Source organism: Schistocerca cancellata, unplaced genomic scaffold (assembly GCF_023864275.1).
Source record: "Schistocerca cancellata isolate TAMUIC-IGC-003103 unplaced genomic scaffold, iqSchCanc2.1 HiC_scaffold_718, whole genome shotgun sequence".
In the NCBI taxonomy this organism is placed as follows: domain Eukaryota; kingdom Metazoa; phylum Arthropoda; class Insecta; order Orthoptera; family Acrididae; genus Schistocerca; species Schistocerca cancellata.
In genome coordinates, this window is record NW_026046729.1 from 17,170,024 (window position 1) to 17,194,177 (window position 24,154).

At 49.5% G+C, this 24,154-nt stretch overlaps 2 protein-coding genes across 2 annotated transcripts; one reads left to right on the forward strand and one right to left on the reverse strand.

Annotated features, from left to right (window-relative positions):
- Positions 1-21,854: 21,854 nt before the first annotated feature.
- On the reverse strand, positions 21,855-22,883 carry LOC126141543 (serine/arginine repetitive matrix protein 5-like). The gene is given in 3 exon segments (XM_049915256.1): positions 21,855-22,040; positions 22,490-22,568; positions 22,603-22,883. Coding segments are annotated over 3 exon segments (546 nt in total).
- LOC126141544 (keratin-associated protein 5-8-like) lies at positions 22,882-23,661 on the forward strand. Its single transcript, XM_049915257.1, has one exon. The coding sequence runs from the start codon at positions 22,882-22,884 to the stop codon at positions 23,659-23,661; it is 780 nt and encodes a 259-aa protein (XP_049771214.1).
- The last annotated feature ends 493 nt before the right edge of the window (positions 23,662-24,154 follow it).

The window sequence follows — 24,154 nt, forward strand, 5'->3', positions numbered from 1 at the left end:
CGGGATACATGCGGACGTGCATTGCCCTGTTGGAACAGCAAGTTCCCTTGCCGGTCTGGGAATGGTAGAACGATGGGTTCGATGACGGTTTGGATGTACCGTGCACTATTCAGTGTCCCCTCGACGATCACCAGTGGTGTACGGCCAGTGTAGGAGATCGCTCCCCACACCATGATGCCGGGTGTTGGCCCTGTGTGCCTCGGTCGTATGCAGTCCTGATTGTGGCGTTCACCTGCACGGTGCCAAACACGCATACGACCATCATTGGCACCAAGGCAGAAGCGACTCTCATCGCTGAAGACGACACGTCTCCATTCGTCCCTCCATTCACGCCTGTCGCGACACCACTGGAGGCGGGCTGCACGATGTTGGGGCGTGAGCGGAAGACGGCCTAACGGTGTGCGGGACCGTAGCCCAGCTTCATGGAGACGGTTGCGAATGGTCCTCGCCGATACCCCAGGAGCAACAGTGTCCCTAATTTGCTGGGAAGTGGCGGTGCGGTCCCCTACGGCACTGCGTAGGATCCTATGGTCTTGGCGTGCATCCGTGCGTCGCTGCGGTCCGGTCCCAGGTCGACGGGCACGTGCACCTTCCGCCGACCACTGGCGACTACATCGATGTACTGTGGAGACCTCACGCCCCAATTCAGCGGGACGTCCACCCGGCCTCCCGCATGCCCACTATACGCCCTCTCTCAAAGTCCGTCAACTGCACATACGGTTCACGTCCACGCTGTCGCGGCATGCTACCAGTGTTAAAGACTGCGATGGAGCTGCGTATGCCACGGCAAACTGGCTGACACTGGCGGCGGCGGTGCACAAATGCTGCGCAGCTAGCGCCATTCGACGGCCAACACCGCGGTTCCTGGTGTGTCCGCTGTGCCGTGCGTGTGATCATTGCTTGTACAGCCCTCTCGCAGTGTCCGGAGCAAGTATGGTGGGTCTGAGACACCGGTGTCAATGTGTTCTTTTTTCCATTTCCAGGAGTGTACTTGAAATGTGTGTGACCCATGCCCGAAAAGACCAACAGGTGACTTTCAACGAATGGTTGCAGATTTCTTTTCCTCACAGGGGATGGTTACAGAAATTCTGAAATGAACCGGTATGTGCTGGAGGATAGACTCCATCTATCCTGTGAAATTCGGCATATAATATTTAAACACAGGTATTGAGTGAAGAGCCTAGGAATAAACAGCACCTCCATACGTATATGCGATAATTCTTCATTTCCGAAAATAAGTTTACCGCCGAAATGACGATCCTATGTGGTGTCATACCAAATGTGACATGAATGAGGATTCTTTGTTATGGAGGATGCGGAATGTGGTCTTCTATCGAGAGTCATTGTAACTTTCGGTTTGCTACAAGAAAGTGTCCTGTGACCCTGGCTTTTCACATAGTATTTTAATCACCATCCCGCGTTCCATGCGAGAATAGAACGAGAAGAATCCCTAATAACTGGTACAATGGGAAGTACATTCTGTCATGCATTTTACACTGGTTTGCGGAGTATAAATGTAGATGTATATATAGGTTATGTGTCTGCCCCTACGGATATGGCTGACAAACAACAGTACAATTTTAGGATACGTCGCTGAATGTCATCTCGTAGTTGAAACAGACGATTTTATGTCAAATTACTTGAGAGGGTATCGACTAGGCGTTCGCATTTGTAGTTAAGCTGACTTCATTCCGTAGAGCAAAAATGGGAGGAGACAGTTATACTAATTACAGCGCTCACAAGTATTTAAACAGCCAGTTTACAACGATCAGTACCTGAATGGTACAGAAAGAAATACTATGTGTCCAACAGGAATTTTCAGTGTATGCCGGTGTAGAACACTTAAGGATCAAAGAAATTTCCGCTTGAAATATCACGGTCAAGAAGCAGAGCTCGATAAAACTTGTGCCCTACCAAAAAAAAAAAAATAAATAAATAAATAAATAAATCTAAGTACTATGGCACTTAACATCTGAAGTCATCAGTCCCCTAAACTTAGGACTACTTAAACCTAACTAACCTAAGGATGTCACACACATCCATGCTCGAGGCAGGATTCGAACCTGGGACCGTAGCAGCAGCGCGGTTCCGGACTGAAGCGCCTAGAACCTCTCGCCACACCGGCTGGCTGGGCCCTACAAAGAAAAGACTTCTACGATATAGTACAGAAGATAACTGAATTGATCGCCCAACGAGAGGAACTCGAATAACACTTGTATTGTAAGACAGTAATTACGTGGAAGGCATCGCGATCCATTATGGTCCTCTGGATACTACAAAGCACAGGACATTGTTGTTACTGGAGTGTGTGGTCACCAGGGACGGCAATGCACGCTCTGCAGCGCGCTCGCATCCTGGTGACAAACGTTGATAATGTGATTGTTTGGTAGTGCGTTCCATTCATCCGCGAACGTGGATGACAACTTGTGAATGGCCGTTGGCGCATGTAGACATGCTGGAATACGTTTCCGCAACTCAACGGGGAGACGGGTAGGCCTGTCTATTCGCTGAATGTCCTCTCGTTCCCAGATCTCCTCTAACTGCGCAGTTCGATGCGGTCGCACATTAAACCTGGACTACCAGAACAATCATATTCTACAATACCGGACGCACCATCATATGGCAAGAAATGATAACATACAGGGTGGTCGATTGATAGTGACCGGGCCAAATGTCTCACGAAATAAGCATCAAACGAAAAAACTACTATGAACGAAACTCATCTAGGGCCGGCCGAAGTGGCCGTGCGGTTAAAGGCGCTGCAGTCTGGAACCGCAAGACCGCTACGGTCGCAGGTTCGAATCCTGCCTCGGGCATGGATGTTTGTGATGTCCTTAGGTTAGTTAGGTTTAACTAGTTCTAAGTTCTAGGGGACTAATGACCTCAGCAGTTGAGTCCCATAGTGCTCAGAGCCATTTGAACCATTTTTGAAACTCATCTAGCTTGAAAGGGGAAACCAGATGGCGCTATTGTTGGCCCGCTAGATGGCGCTGCCATAGGTCAAACGGAATCAACAGCGTTCTTTTAAATAGGAACTCCCATTTATATTACATATTCGTGTTGTACGTAAAGAAATATGAATGATTTAGTTGGACCACTTTTTTCGCTTTGTGATAGATGGTGCTGTAATAGTCACAAACGTATAAATACGTTGTACCACGTAACATTCCGCCAGTGCGGACGGTATTTGCTTCGTGATACATTACCCGTGTTAAAATGGACCAATTACCAATTTCGGAAAGATCGATATCGTATTGATATATGGCTATTGTAATCAAAATACACAACGGGCGTGTGCTATGTATGCTGCTCGGTATTCTGGACGACATCATCCAAGTGTCCGGACGGTTCGCCGGACAGTTACGTCATTTAAGGAAACAGGAAGTGTTTAGCCACATGTGAAACGTCAACCACGACCTGCAACAAATGATGACGCCCAGGTAGGTGTTTTAGCTGCTGTGGCGGCTAATCCGCACATCAGTAGCAGACAAACTACGGGAAAATCAGGAATCTCAAAAACGTCGGTGTTGAGAATGCTACATCAATATCGATTGCTCTCGTACCATATTTCTATACACCAGGAATTAATTGCATGGAGACGACTTTGAACGTCGTGTACAGTGCTGAAACTGGGCACAAGAGAAATCACGGGACGATGACAGATTTCCTGCACGCGCTCTATTTAGCGATGATGCGTCATTCATCAACAGCGGTAACGTAAACCGGCATAATATGCACTATTGGGCAACGGAAAATCCGCGGTGGCTGCGACAAGTGGAACATCAGCGACCTTGGCGGGTTAATGTATGGTGCGACATTATGGTAGGAAGGATAATTGGCCCCCATTTTATAGACGGCAGTCTAAATAGTGCAATGTATGCTGATTTACTACATAATGTTCTACCGATGTTACTACAAGATGTTTCACTGCATGACAGAATGGCGATTTACTTCCAACATGATGGATGTCCGGCACATAGAACGCGTGCATTTCAAGTGGTATTGAGTAGCATATTTCATGACAGGTGGATTGGTCGTCGAAGCGCCATACCATGGCCCTCACGTTCACTAGATCTGACGCCGTCGTATTTCTTTCTGTGGGGAAAGCTGAAGAACATTTACTATCGTGAACCACCGACAACGCCTGACAACATGTGTCAGCGCTTTGTCAGTGCAAGTGTGAACATCACGGAAGGCGAACTGCTCACGACTGAGAGGAATGTTTACACGTATTGCCAAATGCATTGAGGTTGACGGACATCATTTTGACCATTTATTGAATTAATGTGGTATTTAAAGGTAATCACGCTATAATAACATTCGTTCTCAGAAATGATAAGTTCACAAAGGAACATTTATCACATTGGGAAAACCGAAATAAAATGATCAAACGTGAGTACGTTCTTTTTGTTTTCCTTTATTGTTATTTTAAAATCTGTACAACAGGCAGGCTGTCAGCAGCACTCTACGCTGCTCTTCAGCCATAGAATACACAATGAGAAAGAAACAATGAGAAGACACATAAGTTACAGAACGGTGGGCAATAAAACAGTAGACACATAGAGCCAAACACGGAGCTGTTCACACTCGACGATAATCCACACTGCAAACTGTTGATACGACGCACAAACACTGAAGATGGCGATGGCACCGGTGAAGGATGGAGTGCGACGGTAAACACTAAACACTAAACACGACGACACACACGAGACACTAATGGCGATGATCTCTGGCGCGCGAAAGTCCACGGAGCGTGTGCGAGTCCGGGGACCTGCCAAGAGAGGAGGAGGGGTGGAGGGGAGAGCAGAGATGCCATGGGCAGAGGAGATAGGGGGAAGGGAGGAAGGGGGAGGGGAAACCCAGGGGAAGAGAGATGGAGGAAGGGGGATGGGAGGAAAAGGAGAGAGATGGGAGGGAGGGTGCATAAAGGAAAGGACACAGGAAGTGGAAGGGAGGGAGAATCAAAGTTGATAGGAGGGGTAGATGGAGGGTAGGAGGACATCATCAGGGAGGGGGAGCTGGCGGAAGCCACCTTGGGAGAGGGTAAAGAGGGTGGAGAGATGGAGACCAGGTGGGACGTGGGAATACAGGCGCGGCAGCGGGCGGGGGTGGGAGAGGATGGGTGAGACAAGCGGATGAGGAGAATCAAGTTTGCTGGAGGTGTACAGGGTCCGTATCCTTTCAAGGAAAAGGAGAAGGTGGGAGAAGGGGAAGAGATCATACAGGATCCGCGTGGGGGAGGGGAGACGTATGTGATAGGCGAGGCAGAGAGCATGGCGTTCAAGGATTTGTAGGGATTTATAAAATGTAGGGGGAGCAGAGATCCAGGCCGGATGGGCGTAACAAAGGATAGGGCGGATGAGGGATTTATAGATGTGGAGGATGGTGGAGGGGTTCAGACCCCACGTACGGCCGGAAAGGAGCTTGAGGAGACGGAGGTTTCATCAGCAAACTGGAGAAGGTGGACGAGGGGTGACGGCGGCGGCAGGCCCGCCGTGTACAAAAGGTAAAAAAGGGGGATGCCTTGGGGCCCACTGGTGGAGGGGGAAAAGGTGTAGGAATCTGTGTTATGGATGGTGACATAGGAAGGACGGCGGGAGACGGACGTAGTTAATGGGAAGGGCGAAGGTTTGGAGCTTGAAGAGGAGACCGGAATGCCATATGCGGTCATAAGCTCGTTCGTGGTCCAGGGAGAGGAAGATTGCAGAGCGACGGGAATTAAGCTGGTTGGAAAGGAGATGATTGAGGTGAAGGAGAAGGTCGTCGGAAGAGAAGGACGGCCGAAAGCCACACTGGGTAACGGGAAGGAGGCGGTGCTGGCGGAGATGCTGGTGGATGCGTCAGGTGAGGTTCGATTCCAGGACCTTGCTGAAGACCGAGGTAAGGCTGATGGGACGGTAGGAGGAGACAGTGGACGGCGATTTGCCAGGTTTAAGGAACATTAGGATACGGGAGGTTTCCCACAGGTTGGGGTAGTAACCAGTGGACAGGACTACATTGTAGAGCCTGGTCAGGGTGGAGAGGAAAGAGACAGGAGCTTCACGAAGGTGACGGTAGGTGACACGATCGTGACCAGCAGCGGTGTTGCGTTTCGTGCGGAGTGTAGCAATGAGATCCTGTGTAGTGATGGGGGCATTGAGTTCTGTGTGTGCAATGTTGTCCAAGTACTGGAAACCAGGAGCGAGGGGACAGAGGTGTCAGTTCGACCGTGGATATCCTGGAAGAGGTAGTAATCGAACTGGGGATCATCGGGGATGGATAATACATCGGAGAGGTAGGAGGCAAAGTGATTGGCCTTACTAAGGGTGTCAGGGAAGGGGTGATCATCATGGAGAAGAGGATAGTAAAGGGAGGGTTTAGTTCCGGTAAGTCGACGGAAGGCTGACCTGAACTTGGACGAGGTGATAGGAAGGATAGCATTTAAACAGGTGCATGTCTGTCGCCAGTCCCGGCGTTTCTTAGCCGCGAGCAAATTACGAATGTGTCGCTGGAGTTGCCGGTGGCGTCGTAGTGTGTCCAGGTCACACGTCCGGAGGAAGGCACTGTAGAGATGGCGGGATTTACAGAGGAGGAGGATGGCCTGTGGGGGTAAGGTGGGACGGTGGGGGTGGATGGCGACAGTAGGGACGTTGGCCTCCACGGCCTCAGACAAGATCTGCTGGAAAAAGGAGGCACCATGGGTGACATCATCCCGGTAGGCAGTCCAGTTGGCATGGGAATAGTCATGGACGTACTTAGGGGGAGGTTCATTACGAGGGTCGGGTCGGGGGCGACGTCCGTCTGAAACGGTGAGGAGGACAGAGAGATGGTCGCTACCAATAGGCTCCAGGACATCCACCGTTATGAGGCCAAGGAGGTTTGGGGAGGAGAGGATAACATCGGGAGTCGAGTTAGATTCGGGATAGGTGTGCTGGGGGATGGGGGTGAGGTTGCCTTGAAGGGAGGAGAGGAACCGATGCCACCGCCGTAACTGGGCGGCGGATCGACTATGGATGTTGAGGTCGGCGGCGATCACGTAGGAGGAGAAAGTACGGTCAATGTGGGAGATGAAGTCGAAGGGAATAGGGGCGTTAGGGCGTATATAGATGGTGGCGCAGGTAACAGTAAGGCCGGGGAAGAAGAGACTGAGAATCAGGTGTTCGGTGGGGTCGGGAAGGAGAGGTTCGAGCCGAACGGGGATCTGGCGGTGGTGACCAATGGCAACTCCACCACGCGCAATCGGGAGGGGATTATTGGAGTGGTGAAGGAGGTAGGGCGATGTGTGGATGGTGTGGTGCGGTTGGAGGAAGGTTTCATTGAGGAGGAAGGCATCCATGTGGTGGGTGGCAAGGGTGTGCAGGAAGAGGTTCTTGTTGACGGGAAGGGAGCGGATATTGTTGAAAGGGATACGGTGCTGTCGCGCCATGATAGGGTTTTAGACGAGGGTGCCGAGATGGGAGAAGGTGAAATGGGCCTGGTTGTTGCAGTAGGTGGCGTACATTGTGAGTAGGAAAATGGAACGGGTGGCAAGGGAAATCTGTTGGAGGGTGTGGGGGCGCTGAAAAGGATGAACATTCTGAAGGACGATGATGAGGAATCGTCCTCAGCGGTAGGGGGCGGGCGAAGGGGATTGCCAGGAGGAGTGGGGGCGTCCAGAGGACAGACAGGAACGGTGAGTTCAGGAGTGGTCGGAGGCGGTCGGGCTTTACACTTCTGGGAGTAGGTGGGATAGGGGAGATTGCAGGTATTGCAGGAGGGAGGGGATTGAAGGTTATGGCACTGCCGGAGGAAGTACGCTTGCCTACAATGCGGGCAGGTGGGGGCCTCGCGGCACTCGGCTGTTGGGTGTGCGCTATAGCGCAGACACCTCTGGCAGCGCAGGGATTGAGGAGGGGAACGGGAGGGGTCGACCTTGCAGCGCTGGTTGAAGAGGAAGGCACCCTCCTTCAGGAGACGGTCAATGGAGGGGGCGTCCTCGGAGAAAACCCGCATAAGGCGGATGTGTCCTTCCGAGGTGAAAATGCGGCGGACCGCCCGCACCTCCAGCGTGTGATGCGCCTTGAGCTCCGCCAACACCTCCTCCTCCGTGATCGACGGACTTAGCCGAGTGATCAACATGCCTACGTTCTGTATTGTAATTTAAAAATCCTACCTCTTACCAACTGTTCGTCTAAGATTGTGAGCCGAATGTTTGTGACTATTACAGTGCCATCTACGACAAAGCGAAAAAAGTGGTCCAACTAAAACATACATATTTCCTTACGTACTACACGAATATGTAATAAAAATGGGGGTTCCTATTTAAAAAAATGCAGTTGATATCCGTTTGACCTATGGCAGCGCCATCTAGTGGGACAACCATAGCGCTATCTGGTTTCCTCTAGACAAGATTCGTTCTTTGTAGTTTTTTCGTTTGACTATTTTTAAATGAGATATTTGGCCCAGTCCCGTCAATGGACCACCATGTATTATGCACCCATGAGCATTATCGAACATAACCGTTTCGGTGGGCGAGGAGTTATGGTGTAGGGAGGTGTAATACCCTTCGAACACGCTACACTCACTGGTCGTTGTTACTATGGCACTGTACTCCTTCCACATGTCCCACTTTTTAGTGGTGCATTCGACACTGACGGCATTTTTTGAGTGACACCGAGCGACCACATCGAAAATCGCAGTTGGAGGAGCTCTTGGAAAGAGAAGATATTCGGCGAATGGTCTGGCCCTTTCCCCGGGTTAAGTCCCATCGATAAGGTGTGGGTGGCGTTGTGGGGACATGTTGCAGCACGTCGACATGCGCCAATGACCATCCAGCAGGTGTCAACCGCTCTGCTGGAGGACTGGAACGCCCTACCACGGTAACTCATTACCAAACTTTTGAAGCAGTAAGGAAGCACGTTTCCGAGCGTGTACTGCCATCTGTTATTGTTACGGCGTTAAGTCAAGCACCGGCACGCCAGTCGGGAACAACAGGGAACAGAAGGCTGTGAGAAGAAGTCGGCCAATCGCACGCCGACCGGACCTCCCTCCAGGACGACAACGTGACAGTAGCGGCACCTATGTGGAGAGGACACACGCGCCGCGACCGACTGCCGACGCCCCAGTTCAACAGCAGCTTTGAGACTAGTGACTTGGATGGAAAAGTCAACGCTAGATCACTTCGTTTGTACTCTTTATGTAGTGCAGACTTGTGATTGTCTATAATGAAGAAGATTGATTATTTCGTATGTCGCCCTTTCCTTGCGACACATCTCTATAATTGCAAAAGTTGTTGTTGTTGTTGTGGTCTTCAGTCCTGAGACTGGTTTGATGTAGCTCTCCATGCTACTCTATCCTGTGCAAGCTTCTTCATCTCCCAGTACCTACTGCAACCTACATCCTTCTGAATCTGCTTAGTGTATTCATCTCTTGGTCTCCCCCTACGATTTTTACCCTCCACGCTGCCCTCCAATACTAAATTGGTGATCCCTTGATGCCTCAGAACATGTCCTACCAACAGATCCCTTCTTCTCGTCAAGTCGTGCCACAAACTTCTCTTCTCCCCAATCCTATACAATACTTCCTCATTAGTCATGTGATCTACCTATCTAATCTTCAGCATTCCTCTGTAGCACCACATTTCGAAAGCTTCTATTCTCTTCTTGTCCAAACTATTTACCGTCCATGTTTCACTTCCATACATGGCTACACTCCATACAAATACTTTCAGAAATGACTTCCTGACACTTAAGTCTATACTCGATGTTAACAAATTTCTCTTCTTCAGAAACGCTTTCCTTGCCATTGCCAGTCTACATTTTATATCCTCTCTACTTCGACCATCATCAGTTATTTTGCTCCCCAAATAGCAAAACTCCTTTACTACTTTAAGTGTCTCATTTCCTAATCTAATTCCCTCAGCATCACCCGACTTAATTCTACTACATTCCATCATCCTCGTTTTGCTTTTGTTGATGTTCATCTTATATCCTCCTTTCAAGACACTGTCCATTTCATTCAACTGTTCTTCCAAGTCCTTTGCTGTCTCTGACAGAATTACAATGTCATCGGCGAACCTCAAAGTTTTTATTTCTTCTCCATGGATTTTAATACCTACTCCGAATTTTTCTTTTGTTTCCTTTACTGCTTGCTCAATATACAGATTGAATAACATCGGGGAGAGGCTACAACTCTGTCTTACTCCCTTCCCAACAACTGCTTCTCTTTCATGTCCCTCGACTCTTATAACTGCCATCTGGTTTTTGTACAAATTATAAATAGCTTTTCGCTCCCTGTATTTTACCCCTGCCACCTTTAGAATTTGAAAGAGAGTATTCCAGTCAACATTGTCAAAAGCTTTCTCTAAGTCTACAAATGCTAGAAACGTAGGTTTGCCTTTCCTTAATCTTTCTTCTAAGATAAGTCGTAAGGTCAGTATTGCCTTACGTGTTCCAGTATTTCTACGGAATTCAAACTGATCTTCCCCGAGGTTGGCTTCTACTAGTTTTTCCATTCGTCTGTAAAGAATTCGTGTTAGTATTTTGCAACTGTGGCTTATTAAACTGATTGTTCGGTAATTTTCACATCTGTCAACACCTGCTTTCTTTGGGATTGGAATTATTATATTGTTCTAGAAGTCTGAGGGTATTTCGCCTGTTTCATACATCTTGCTCACCAGTTGCAAAAGTTAAGTATTGCAATTTTCTTATTGCAATAAAATTCATTAATAGGACTTCTTTGAATGTTTGTCTAGCGAAACGAGTATGCAGGCTTCCTAGACGGTCCAGTACACCACAACGAATCGCGGTGATATCTGTGTGATTATTATTTTTGAATAAAAGTATCATTTCTATTCGTCTCACTGCGTATTTTTTTGCCTTCTGCAATATAGTGTAGAAGGTCATTCTATGTATCGTCAAAGCTTCATTGACCTATGTTACTTGGCAATGATACATCATGCGAAAGTTACTTTTCTCCTGAAGTTTTCCTCGGCGTCCAAGAAAACTATCGCAGGAGACAGACATTTCCTTGTCAATCTTCCGAAGGACTGAAATAGTATATAATAGAAGGCACAGAACGAGTAAATAGTAAGTACTTAGTTCTGTGACCGGACAGACAGCAGAAGAATTGAACAGTACAGTATAAACTTTATGGAGGTCACACAAAAGAAACGGCTATTCACTAGCAGAGAGCAAGTGGTGATTATAGATTTTTAATTCTTACCTGTAATATACAAATTACGTAATCATTTTCTTGTTTGTTTGTGGACACCCGCGTCCAGTACTGGTGCACACTGAAATCCCCCTTCTCAGAACGGCACGATGTCACCATGGGTTTCGAAACCAAAGTAGCTCTGTCCATTGGTGAAATGGACGATTGTGCAGTGCTTCGTTCGCTGTATCTGAAGCAGATCAATACTGCCACAATCTATGTTAAGTTGGTAGAAGAGTACAATAACAATGCACAAGCGTTTAACAAATTGGTTCAATGACACAGACGCTAGCAGTGCGATCCTTTAAGTCTGAATAATGGAGAACGAAGTAATACACAATTTATCTGAGAAGATATGGGAAACGCTGTAGAGGGGCTCGAAGGCTGCCGTGGCACAATCGAGACTACAACGGAAAAAGTGAATATCAGTCAGGCCTCAGTTTTCAACATTTCGTACGTCATTTTGAACTTCACAACAAACGCCGGCAAACGTATCCTTCGCCTGCTCACATCAATTCTAAAAGCCCGAAGCAGCAGTGAAGATGCTGCACTTATTTCAGCCTAGTCCAGATGAAATGATTACCCACCAAAGCACCGTGGGCGAATACTGAGTGTGTCATTGTGACCTAGAAGCAAAGTGGCAAAACAAAAGTTGGAAGCTACCGAAACTCCGGAAGAACGAACCATTATTGCGCATGTTGATGATACAGAATATTTCTAGTGGGTGCCAGTGGGTACTGCTAATAGAATATGCTCGTAACGAGCATACTAACGAGACCTCTTGATGAGATCATGGCAGGCTGCCAAGACGAAGTCCTGTAGGAGGCTTCTGCTTTATGACGAAGTCCCTGCTAATTCTGAACAGGATACACTCAAGCAAGCTATGAGCTATCCAATTTTGCCTCATCTTCCCGTACTCTCCTTACACGTCACCAAGTGACACCTTCCACTATCTTCAGATAACGAAGTGTGGTGGAGCATCCTAGACTTGAGGTGATTGTCGTGATTTCTACAGCCACGGTGACCGGTGAGTCATCCAGCGTTGGCAACATGTTGCCGCCCCCTAGAAATTTTCGGCTTGTGATATGTAAACTTTTAAGGTGTTTTTGTTTCCTGTCGCGGATAGACATTAGAGGCCATCGCCGCCGATATGCCAAACAATTAAGCCACTGGGCTGTATTGTTGACATTGCGGGAAAGCACTACACAAGGATGGAATGTGCGAGACGGGTTACGGCTGAAGCACATGGAACCGCAAGCTCCACCACACAGTAACAACAAAAGTGAAGTAACATTTAGTATCTGGGAGCACGTGTGTCCTTATGAGAAACTCACATGTTAGCAATTAAATTGGGCCCAACAACCCGTGCTTCGGATTCGAGTGAGCTATATGACAAACCTACTCGTCCTCCCCCGCCACCGAACGAGATGACAAGGAGTCACCTTCGGGAGGACGACGGTACATACCAGCGTCTGGCCATTCTGGTTTAGGTTTTCTGTGATTTCCTTAATTCGTTTCAGACAAATACCAGGATGGTTCCTTTGAAAGAGCACAACTGACTTCGTTCACCACCCTTCCCTAATACGAGGGGACCGATTACCTCGCTGTTTGGTCCCCTCCACCCAAGCTATCAACCAAGCAACCTCTCCCACCCTCACCTCCGCTCCGATACCACTTCGACATAAGCGTCGTTCCAAGGCATTAAGTACACTCCTGGAAATGGAAAAAAGAACACATTGACACCGGTGTGTCAGACCCACCATACTAGCTCCGGACACTGCGAGAGGGCTGTACAAGCAATGATCACACGCACGGCACAGCGGACACACCAGGAACCGCGGTGTTGGCAGTCGAATGGCGCTAGCTGCGCAGCATTTGTGCACCGCCACCGTCAGTGTCAGCCAGTTTGCCGTGGCATACGGAGCTCCATCGCAGTCTTTAACACTGGTAGCATACCGCGACAGCGTGGACGTGAACCGTATGTGCAGTTGACGGACTTTGAGCAAGGGCGTATAGTGGGCATGCGGGAGGCCGGGTGGACGTACCGCCGAATTGCTCAACACGTGGGGCGTGAGGTCTCCACAGTACATCGATGTTGTCGCCAGTGGTCGGCGGAAGGTGCACGTGCCCGTCGACCTGGGACCGGACCGCAGCGACGCACGGATGCACGCCAAGACCGTAGGATCCTACGCAGTGCCGTAGGGGACCGCACCGCCACTTCCCAGCAAATAAGGGACACTGTTGCTCCTGGGGTATCGGCGAGGCCCATGAGGCCCATTCGCAACCGTCTCCATGAAGCTGGGCTACGGTCCCGCACACCGTTAGGCCGTCTTCCGCTCACGGCCCAACATCGTGCAGCCCGCCTCCAGTGGTGTCGCGTCAGGCGTGAATGGAGGGACGAATGGAGACGTGTCGTCTTCAGCGATGAGAGTCGCTTCTGCCTTGGTGCCAATGATGGTCGTATGCGTGTTTGGCGCCGTGCAGGTGAGCGCCACAATCAGGACTGCATACGACCGAGGCACACAGGGCCAACACCCGGCATCATGGTGTGGGGAGCGATCTCCTACACTGGCCGTACACCACTGGTGATCGTCGAGGGGACATTGAATAGTGCACGGTACATCCAAACCGTCATCGAACCCATCGTTGTACCATTCCTAGACCGGCAAGGGAACTTGCTGTTCCAGCAGGACAATGCACGTCCGCATGTATCCCGTGCCACCCAACGTGCTCTAGAAGGTGTAAGTCAACTACCCTGGCCAGCAAGATCTCCGGATCTGTCCCCCATTGAGCATGTTTGGGACTGGATGAAGCGTCGTCTCACGCGGTCTGCACGTCCAGCACGAACGCTGGTCCAACTGAGGCGCCAGGTGGAAATGGCATGGCAAGCCGTTCCACAGGACTACATCCAGCATCTCTACGATCGTCTCCATCGGAGAATAGCAGCCTGCATTGCTGCGAAAGGTGGATATACACTGTACTAGTGCCGACATTGTGCATGCTCTGTTGCCTGTGTCTATGTGCCTGTGGTTCTGTCAGTGTGATCATGTGATGTATCTGACCCCAGGAATGTGTCAATAAAGTTTCCCCTTCGTGGAACAATGAATTCACGGTGTTCTTATTTCAATATCCAGGAGTGTATTAAAGCATTAGGTCTCCAAACATTCAGTCTTGTTGCCATTCTATTGCGATTTGAACTGGAGAGGAGGACTGGCTTTTGACCTCCAAAGAGACGAAGGCTAATATAGGGTGATAAGATCGGCTGCCAGTGAGTCGGGTACTAATTCATCCAGTCCCAGCACAAGAGGGGAGCTTGTGTCCAGCCTGCCACCGCCCTCTGACGATCGTCGGTAGACGGACTGCGGGCTGTCTATGACCCAACTGAGGGGGAAGCACGCACTGTATGTTTTATGGCCACCGTCTTGCTCTACTCCAGGGGGGGGGGGGGGTGGAGCGGGTGAACAGAGCATCAGGACACCTAGTATCGACTTCACACCCAAATGCACGACATGGGGACAATGAGTACGCCAGCGAAACTTCAGATTCCCTGGGCCGCTGCACTGGTTCCTCATCAGTCGGCGACCTACAAAAGGGCGCGACAGGACAACGGACGTCACCTAAGCATTCTGCCATCGGCTGCATCTGCACACACACAGTGCTGGCCTGAGACCGACGTGAGTGAATCTGCCCTCTCCCTTAATATTTCCCTTGCCCATCCACCCACATAACAGACCAGACTAGGTCGGGTGTTACTATGTCGAATTACCTAATGTAATCGTATACAGATGGTCGAGGTTGCCCTTGGGGGAGGACAAATACCCTTCAGATCAGAAAACAATTGTCCACGTGGTATTAGAAAAAATCAGGAGAATCAGTCCAAAGGCCCCAAAATAAGTGTCACTTATTGAAGGTAATAATGCCCATACAGTCTTTCGAAAATGTGGTTGAAACCAGAAGTGAGTCATATTTGGATATTTACACCAAAGATACGCTAGACATCGCCGGTGGTTAGAACTTTAACCTCCATAACACTCTCGTACCATCTAATGAGGTTTCAACAGAATCCGAATGAGAATTAATGAGGAATAAGATCAGAGAGCAGTGTAAGTAATGAAGAAACAAGCCACCTGGTAGAATTTTACACAGAGTGTGACTTAATCATAGCTAACACTTGGTTTAAGAATCATGAAAGAAGGTTGTATACGTGGAAAAGGTCTGGAGACATTGATAAGTTTCAGATGGTTTATATAATGGTAACACAGAGTTTTTGACCAGATCTTAAATTGTAAGAAGTACTTTAGGGCAATATTATGGAAATGGAAGAGAACGTAGATGGAGATGAAGTGGGAGGTATGATACTGAGTGACGAATTTGACAGAGCACAGAAATACCTAAGTCGAAACAAGGTCCCCAGGGTTGTCAACGTCCAGTTAGAACTACTAATAGCCATGCATGAGCCATCTATGTCAAAGCTCTTTAATCTGGTGAGCATAGATGTGTGAGACAGGCGAAATACCCTCGGACTTCAAGAAGAATGTAATACTTCCAATCCCAAAGAACACAGGTGTTGCAAGGTGTGAAAAATACCGAACTACCAGTTTAATATGTCGCGGTTTCCAAATACTTACACGAACTATTTACAGATATCTTAGAAGATAAGTTAAGGAAAGGCAAACCTACGTTTCTAGCATTTGTAGACTTAGAGAGAGCTTTTGATAATGTGGACTGGAATATTCTCTTTCAAATTCTAAAGGTGGCTTGGGTAAAATAGCGGGAGCGAAAGGCTATTTACAATTTGCACAGAAACCAGATGACATTTATGAGGCTCAAGGGGCACGAAAGAGAAGCAGTGGTTGAGAAAGGAATGAGACGGCATTGTAGCCTATACCCGGTGTTATTCAATCTGTATGTTGTGCAAGCAGTTAAGGAAACAACAGACATGTTTGGAGTGTGAATTAAAATCCATGGAGAAGAAATAAAAACTTTTACGTTTGCTGACAACACTATAATTCTGTCAGAGACAAAAATGGACCTATGACAGCAGTTGAACCGAGTGGACAGTGTCTTGAAAGGGGGATATAAGATGGACATCAACGAAAGCAAAACGAGGATACTGGAGTGTAGTCGAATTATCTAAGATGATGCTTAGGATATTACATAAGGAAATGAGACACTTAAAGTAGTAGATGAGTTTTGCTATTTGGGAAGCAACCTAACTAATTATGGTTGAAGTAAAGAGGATACAAAATGTAGACTGGCTGTGGCAAGCAAAGCGTTTCTAAGGAGGAGAAATTTGTTAACCTCTAGTATAGAATGAAGTGTCAGAAAAACTTTTCTACTGTTTACATGGAGTGTACCCATGTATGGAAGTGAATCATGGACGATAAATAAATTAACGAGAAGATAATAGAAGTTTTCGAAATGTGGTTCTACAGATGAATGCCGAATAAATGGGTAGATCACGTAACTAATGAGGAGGTGTCAAGAGATGACCAATTTAGTATTGGGGGGGAAAGCGTGGAGGGTAAAAGTCGTATAGGCAGATGAATACAGTAAGCATATTCAGAAGGATGTAGGTTGAAGTAGCTACTTGGAGATTAAGAAGCTTGCACAGCATAGAGTAGCATTGAGGTCTGAATCAAACCAGTCTCTGGACTGAAGACCACAACAACAAGTGGCATAGCGCTTCAGAGACATCTTCGTTAATTTCGTAAGTTCCCCGATTGTACTACTGGTATAAGGAGAGACTTCAATTTGGCAATTACAGAATGGGAGAGCCACGTGATCAAAAATGTTGGCGGTGACTGGTATTCGATTATTATTGATCTGAACTCCTAGTCTGAACACAATTATAAAAACCGATTAATGAGGGCAATGTCTTCGACACCCTAGTAGCTAACAGACTCGAATGATCCGAATAAGTTAATGTATGGCAGTCTAAAGCGATTATAAGGCCACCGAAGCATCAGTTACAACATGTGTCCACTAGAATAGCTGAGGAAAATGGGAAACATTTTTTACTAATCAAGATATGAAGATAAGTGACCAGTGAATAGAAAATCAATTAAAATCATATTAAAATGGAATGGCGTCTGTGAGATTTTGTACTAAATAACTTGGTCCACTCTGACAGCAGATAACCGTTGGTGGCACCAGTTCGAAAACTCACATCATTCCCTCGTACGAGCATAGTTGTCGGACAAATGTACATTATCATATCAGAGTAATGCTATAACTCTAAAAACACTGAGCTTACTCGCAGCTTATTATCATAGGCCTGTATCACTGACATCAATGTGTTGTATAACTGTCAATCGTGTTTTATGCTCACACATAATGACGTTTTTGGCGACTGAAAATCTGCCCTACAAACACTGACATGATGTCCTAGCTACTAAGCTGATGCTGCCACTGCAGCACTGACAGAAAACTCGGGAGGCACATTCGAGTGAGATCTATGCTCTGAGCAAATCATTAAAAGAAACTGAGGATAGTGGACGTTTGCCGGATCAAAATCCCTTCGATAAGTCTGATGAACTAGAACATCAGAGATGCAATTATCTTAAACTGTTCGGAAATCCAGAGATTGGGAGAGAGATCCAGACAATACTCACGACGAGTGGCCAAGGCTCTGTGAGAAGCTAGACCTATAGATGAAACTGAATAATATTGATAGAAGTCAGAGCGGGATGCAGGATGACAGGATCTACAAAACCTAGACCAATATTAGTGAAGTTCTTATCGTATGGAAGAAGATGTGAGTTCTTCAGAACTAAGAAGAAACTAATGAAGTCAGATCTGACAATACGAGAGGATCTCACCTCTGAAAGATTAAAAAATTTTGACCTACACGATTTTTAAATTTGGCAAAAAGTGATGGCGGGATATTTGTGAAGACCGAAAGAAGGAGTAGGACAGTTTGAATTACAAATTAATTCGAAGATTGTGCTTTAGGTACTAAGAACATATCAACTCATCCTGCCGATAGTTTTGTGTACTGTAGATTATAGTCAATAACAACTTACTTTATCTTATTTTCAGTACTGGTGCGCAAATATTATTCTAGGTCTGTTTGCTAAATTTCTTTTTTGTGCAATTTTGGTAAACGTTTTTGGAATACAGTGATCAATAGATTATTATATTTTGACTAAAGTTCAGTCTCGATCACACCATTTATGTTTCAATGATATAGGTAAACGGTTTCGGTTATTTTTACATAACCATCAGCAGACCCATGGCTCCCTTAGGATGGTAGGCGGAGCTCTGCTCGGCTGATGAACAATTGCTGAAAAGACCTCTCGCGGTGGCCACAAAAGCTCCCTCATCGTTGAAGATACTGCATATGAGTTACATGCCTTGCTCCAAAAGGAAAAAGAAGGGAACCAGTGGAAAAATGCACCTGTCGCAGTACAAGAAAAGTTAATATGTTCCTGTTTACGTAAGAGACTGATCGGAAAGAGGGGTACCCGTTGCCTCATTCTACCTTCCTCAACACCTTCAAAATTTCTTCCAAAAATTTTGGCACGCGGAAATATTGGCACTTTTTTGTGCTGAAAGAGGAGACAGGAACACTGGAAAAAGAGTCGGACTGCAAGGGAACTGACAATGGTTGTGTTCTTGAAAGTGTGAAGGAGATAAAGGCAATTTGAGAGAAGGAGAGGGACGTAGTGCATTGAAAAATAGTTGATAGTGCCAGAACAGTACTAGGAAAAGAGTGAAAGAGACATTGCCATGGGGGGAGAAATAAGAGAAAGGGAAGGTGGATGTTGGTGAAAGCGAATGATTATGAGAGACGTAGTATGTGACAATGACAGAGAGAAAGAGATAGATAGTGGTCGTGAGAAGAGATAGTAGCAATTGTGAGGATGATGCCTTTTCCGAAAGTCAGATAGTATATCGCAAGACTCATATATACACTCCTGGAAATGGAAAAAAGAACACATTGACACCGGTGTGTCAGACCCACCATACTTGCTCCGGACACTGCGAGAGGGCTGTACAAGCAATGATCACACGCACGGCACAGCGGACACACCAGGAACCGCGGTGTTGGCCGTCGAATGGCGCTAGCTGCGCAGCATTTGTGCACCGCCGCCGTCAGTGTCAGCCAGTTTGCCGTGGCATACGGAGCTCCATCGCAGTCTTTAACACTGGTAGCATGCCGCGACAGCGTGGACGTGAACCGTATGTGCAGTTGACGGACTTTGAGCGAGGGCGTATAGTGGGCATGCGGGAGGCCGGGTGGACGTACCGCCGAATTGCTCAACACGTGGGGCGTGAGGTCTCCACAGTACATCGATGTTGTCGCCAGTGGTCGGCGGAAGGTGCACGTGCCCGTCGACCTGGGACCGGACCGCAGCGACGCACGGATGCACGCCAAGACCGTAGGATCCTACGCAGTGCCGTAGGGGACCGCACCGCCACTTCCCAGCAAATTAGGGACACTGTTGCTCCTGGGGTATCGACGAGGACCATTCGCAACCGTCTCCATGAAGCTGGGCTACGGTCCCGCACACCGTTAGGCCGTCTTCCGCTCACGCCCCAACATCGTGCAGCCCGCCTCCAGTGGTGTCGCGTCAGGCGTGAATGGAGGGACGAATGGAGACGTGTCGTCTTCAGCGATGAGAGTCGCTTCTGCCTTGGTGCCAATGATGGTCGTATGCGTATTTGGCGCCGTGCAGGTGAGCGCCACAATCAGGACTGCATACGACCGAGGCACACAGGGCCAACACCCGGCATCATGGTGTGGGGAGCGATCTCCTACACTGGCCGTACACCACTGGTGATCGTCGAGGGGACACTGAATAGTGCACGGTACATCCAAACCGTCATCGAACCCATCGTTCTACCATTCCTAGACCGGCAAGGGAACTTGCTGTTCCAACAGGACAATGCACGTCCGCATGTATCCCGTGCCACCCAACGTGCGCTAGAGGGTGTAAGTCAACTACCCTGGCCAGCAAGATCTCCGGATCTGTCCCCCATTGAGCATGTTTGGGACTGGATGAAGCGTCATCTCACGCGGTCTGCACGTCCAGCACGAACGCTGGTCCAACTGAGGCGCCAGGTGGAAATGGCATGGCAAGCCGTTCCACAGGACTACATCCAGCATCTCTACGATCGTCTCCATGGGAGAATAGCAGCCTGCATTGCTGCGAAAGGTGGATATACACTGTACTAGTGCCGATATTGTGCATGCTCTGTTGCCTGTGTCTATGTGCCTGTGGTTCTGTCAGTGTGATCATGTGATGTATCTGACCCCAGGAATGTGTCAATAAAGTTTCCCCTTCCTGGGACAATGAATTCATGGTGTTCTTATTTCAATTTCCAGGAGTGTACTACACACCAACGTGAATAGTCGTTTTGTTGCCACTTCCCCCAATTATTTTAGAAATTCTGATGGAATCTTGTCTATCCCTCCTGCCTTATTTGACCGTAAGTCCCCCAAAGCTCTTTTAAATTCCGATTCTAATACTGGGTCCCCTATCTCTTCTAAATCGACTCCTGTTTCTTCTTCTATCACATCAGACAAATCTTCATCCTCACACAGGCTTTCAATGTATTCTTTCCACCTATCTGCTCTGTCCTCTCCATTTAACAGTGGAATTCCCGTATCACTCTTAATGTTACCACCGCTGCTTTTTATGTCACCATAGGTTGTTTTGACTTTCCTGTATGCTGAGTCTGTCCTTCCGACAATCATATCTTTTTCGATGTCTTCAAATCTTTCCTGCAGCCATTTCGTCTTAGCTTCCCTGCACATCCTATTGATTTCATTCCTCAGCGACTTGTATATCTGTATTCCACAATCTACTGAAGTATTTCTTCTGTTACCCATGGTTTCTTCGCAGCTACCTTCTTTGTAGCTATGTTTTCCTTCCCATCTTCTGTGATGGCCCTTTTTAGAGATGTCCATTCCTCTTCAACTGTACTTCCTACTGCAATATTCCTTATTGCTGTATCTATAGCGTTAGAGAACTTCAAAACGTATCTCGTCATTCTTTAGTACATCCGTATCCCACTTCTTTGCGTATTGATTCTTCCTGACTAATGTCATGAACTTCAGCCTACTCTTCATCACTACTATATTGTGATCTGAGTCCACACAACGCCGACCGTGCGTGCGCGCCACCAGCGGTCCCAGCCTGATCGCTCGCCACAGAGGCTTTCTCCCTGCTCTGGCGCAACCGATCAACTGTCCACATATGGAAACAGTCAAAAGATCAAATACATGTTGGCCGATCAGACGACTGACCGAAAGACCAACCAACAGTCGTTCTCGCTCCAGTCTTCTTCAGTCGGACAATTCATGTGTGTCGCCAGCGGTCGGCAAGTACTGGCTGCCCGCACTTCACTAGCGCTCCGTGCCTGACGCTCCTTTGTCCCCGACCACTGCTCCGTGCCAGACTGCTGCTTCGTGCGGGACTGCTGCTTCGGGCCCGAATGTTGCTTCGTGCGGGACTGCTGCTTCGTGCCCGACTGATGCTTCATGCAGGACTGCTGCTTCGTGCCCGACAGCTGCTTCGTGCGGGACTGCTGCTCCGTGCCCGACTGCTGCTTTGTGCGGGACTGCTGCTTTGTGCCCGACTGCTGCTACATGCGGGACTGCTGCTTTGTGCCCGACTGTTGCTTCGTGCAGGACTGCTGCTCCGAGCCCAACTGCTGCTTCATACGGGACTGCTGCATCATGCCCCACTGCTGCTTCATGCGGGACTGCTGCTCCGTGCCCGACTGCTGCTTCGTGCGGGACTGCTGCTTCGTGCCCGACTGCTGCTATGTGGAGGACTGCTGCTTCGTATGCGACAGCTGCTCCATGCCCGCCTGCTGCTTCGTGCCCGACTGCTGCTTCGTGCATGACTGCTCCTCCGTGCCTGACTGTTGCTTCATGCGGGACTGCTGCTCCGTGCCCAACTGCTGCTTCATGCCCGACTGCTGCTTCGTGCGGGACTGCTGCTCCATGCCCGACTGCTGCTACATGCGGGACTGCTGCTCCGTGCCCGACTGCTGCTTCGTGCGGGACTGCTGCTTCGTGCCCCACTGCTGCTTTGTGCGGACTGCTGCTTCATGCCCAATTGTTGCATCGTGCGGGACTGCTGCTCCATGCCCGACCGCTGCTTCGTGTGGGACTGCTGCTCCGTGCCCGACTGCTGCTTCGTGCGAGACTACTGCTCCGTGCCCGACTTCTGCTTCGTGCAGGTCTGCTGCTCCGTGCCCGACTGCTGCTTCGTGCGGGACCGCTGCTTCATGCCCGACTGCTGCTTCGTGTGGGACTGCTGCTCCATGCCCGAATGCTGCTTCGTGCTGGTCTGCTGCTCCGTACCCGACTGCTGCTACGTGCGGGACTGCTGCTTCGTGCCCTACTGCTGCTTCGTGCGGGACTGCTGCTTCGTGCCCGACTGCTGCCTCATGCGGGACTGCTGCTTCGTGCCCGACTGCTGCTTCTTGCGGGACTGCTGCTTCGTGCGCGACTGCTGCTTCGTGCGGGACTGCTGCTTCGTGCCCGACTGTTGCATCGTGAGGGACTGTTGCTCAGTGCCCGGCTGCTGCTTCGTGCGGGACTGCTGCTCTGTGCCCGACTGCTGCTTCATGCGGGACTGCTGCTCTGTGCCCGACTGCTGCTTCGTGCAGGACTGCTGCTTTGTGCCCGACTGTTGCTTCATGCGGGACTGCTGCTTCATGCACGACTGCTTCTTCATGCGGGACTGCTGCTCCATGCCCGACTGCTGCTACGTGCTGGTCTGCTACTCCGCGCCCGACAGCTGCTTCGTGCGGGACTGCTGCTTCGTGCCCGACTGCTGCTTCGTGCGGGACTGCTGCTTCGTGCCCGACTGCTGCCTCATGCGGGACTGCTGCTTCGTGCCCGACTGCTGCTTTGTGCGGGACTGCTGCTTCGTGCCCGACTGCTGCTTCGTGCGGGACTGCTGCTTCGTGCCCGACTGCTGCCTCATGTGGGACTGCTGCTTCGTGCCCGACTGGTGCTTCGTGCGGGACTGCTGCTTCGTGCCCGACTGCTGCTTCGTGCAGGACTGCTGCTTCGTGCCCGACTGTTGCATCGTGCAGGACTGCTGCGCCGTACCCGACTGCTGCTTCGTGCGGGACTGCCGCTCTGTTCCCGATTGCTGCTTCGTGCAGGACTGCTGCTCCGTGCCGAATGCTGCTTCGTGCGGGACTGCTGCTTCGTGCCCGACTGTTGCTTCATGCGGGACTGCTGCTCCGTGTCCGACTGCTGCTTCATGTGGGACTGCTGCTCCGTGGCAGTTTGCTGCTTTGTGCGGAGCTTCTGCTTCATGCCCGACTCTTGCTCCATGCCCGACTGCTGCTTTGTGCCTGACTGCTGCTTCATTCGGGACTGCTGCTTCGTGCGTGGCTGCTGCTCCGTGCCTGACTGCTGCTTCGTGTGGTACTGCTGCTCTGTGCCCGACTGCTGCTTCGTGCCCGACTGGTGCTTCGTGCACAACTGATGCTCCGTGCCCGATGGGTCTTCGTGGCTGACGGCTGCTTCGTACAGGACTGCTGCTCCGTGGCCGACTGCTGCTATGTGCGGGATTGCTGCTTCGAATGGGACTGTTGCTCCGTTCCCGACTGCTGCTCTGTGCCTGACTGCTGCTTCGAGCCCGACTGCTGCTTGGTGGGGGACTGCTGCTCCGTGCCTGATTGCTGCTTCGTGCAGGTCTGCTGCTCCATTGCTGACTGCTGCTTCGTGCGAGAGTCCTGCTTTGTGCGGGACTGCTGCTCCATGCCCGACTGCTGCTTTGTGCCTGACTGCTGCTTCATTCGGGACTGCTGCTTCGTGCGGGACTGCTGCTCTGTGCTCGACTGCTTCTTCTTGCGGGACTGCTGCTTCGTGCCCGACATGGGTTCGCGCCTGACTGATTTCCAGACAGACGACGTACCTGAAATTCTATCGGTCGCTCCAGAAATAGTGCGACAGCGCACTTACCTAAAGTGCTGCTGCTGCCACTCACAGGCAGGTAAGGCCGGAACA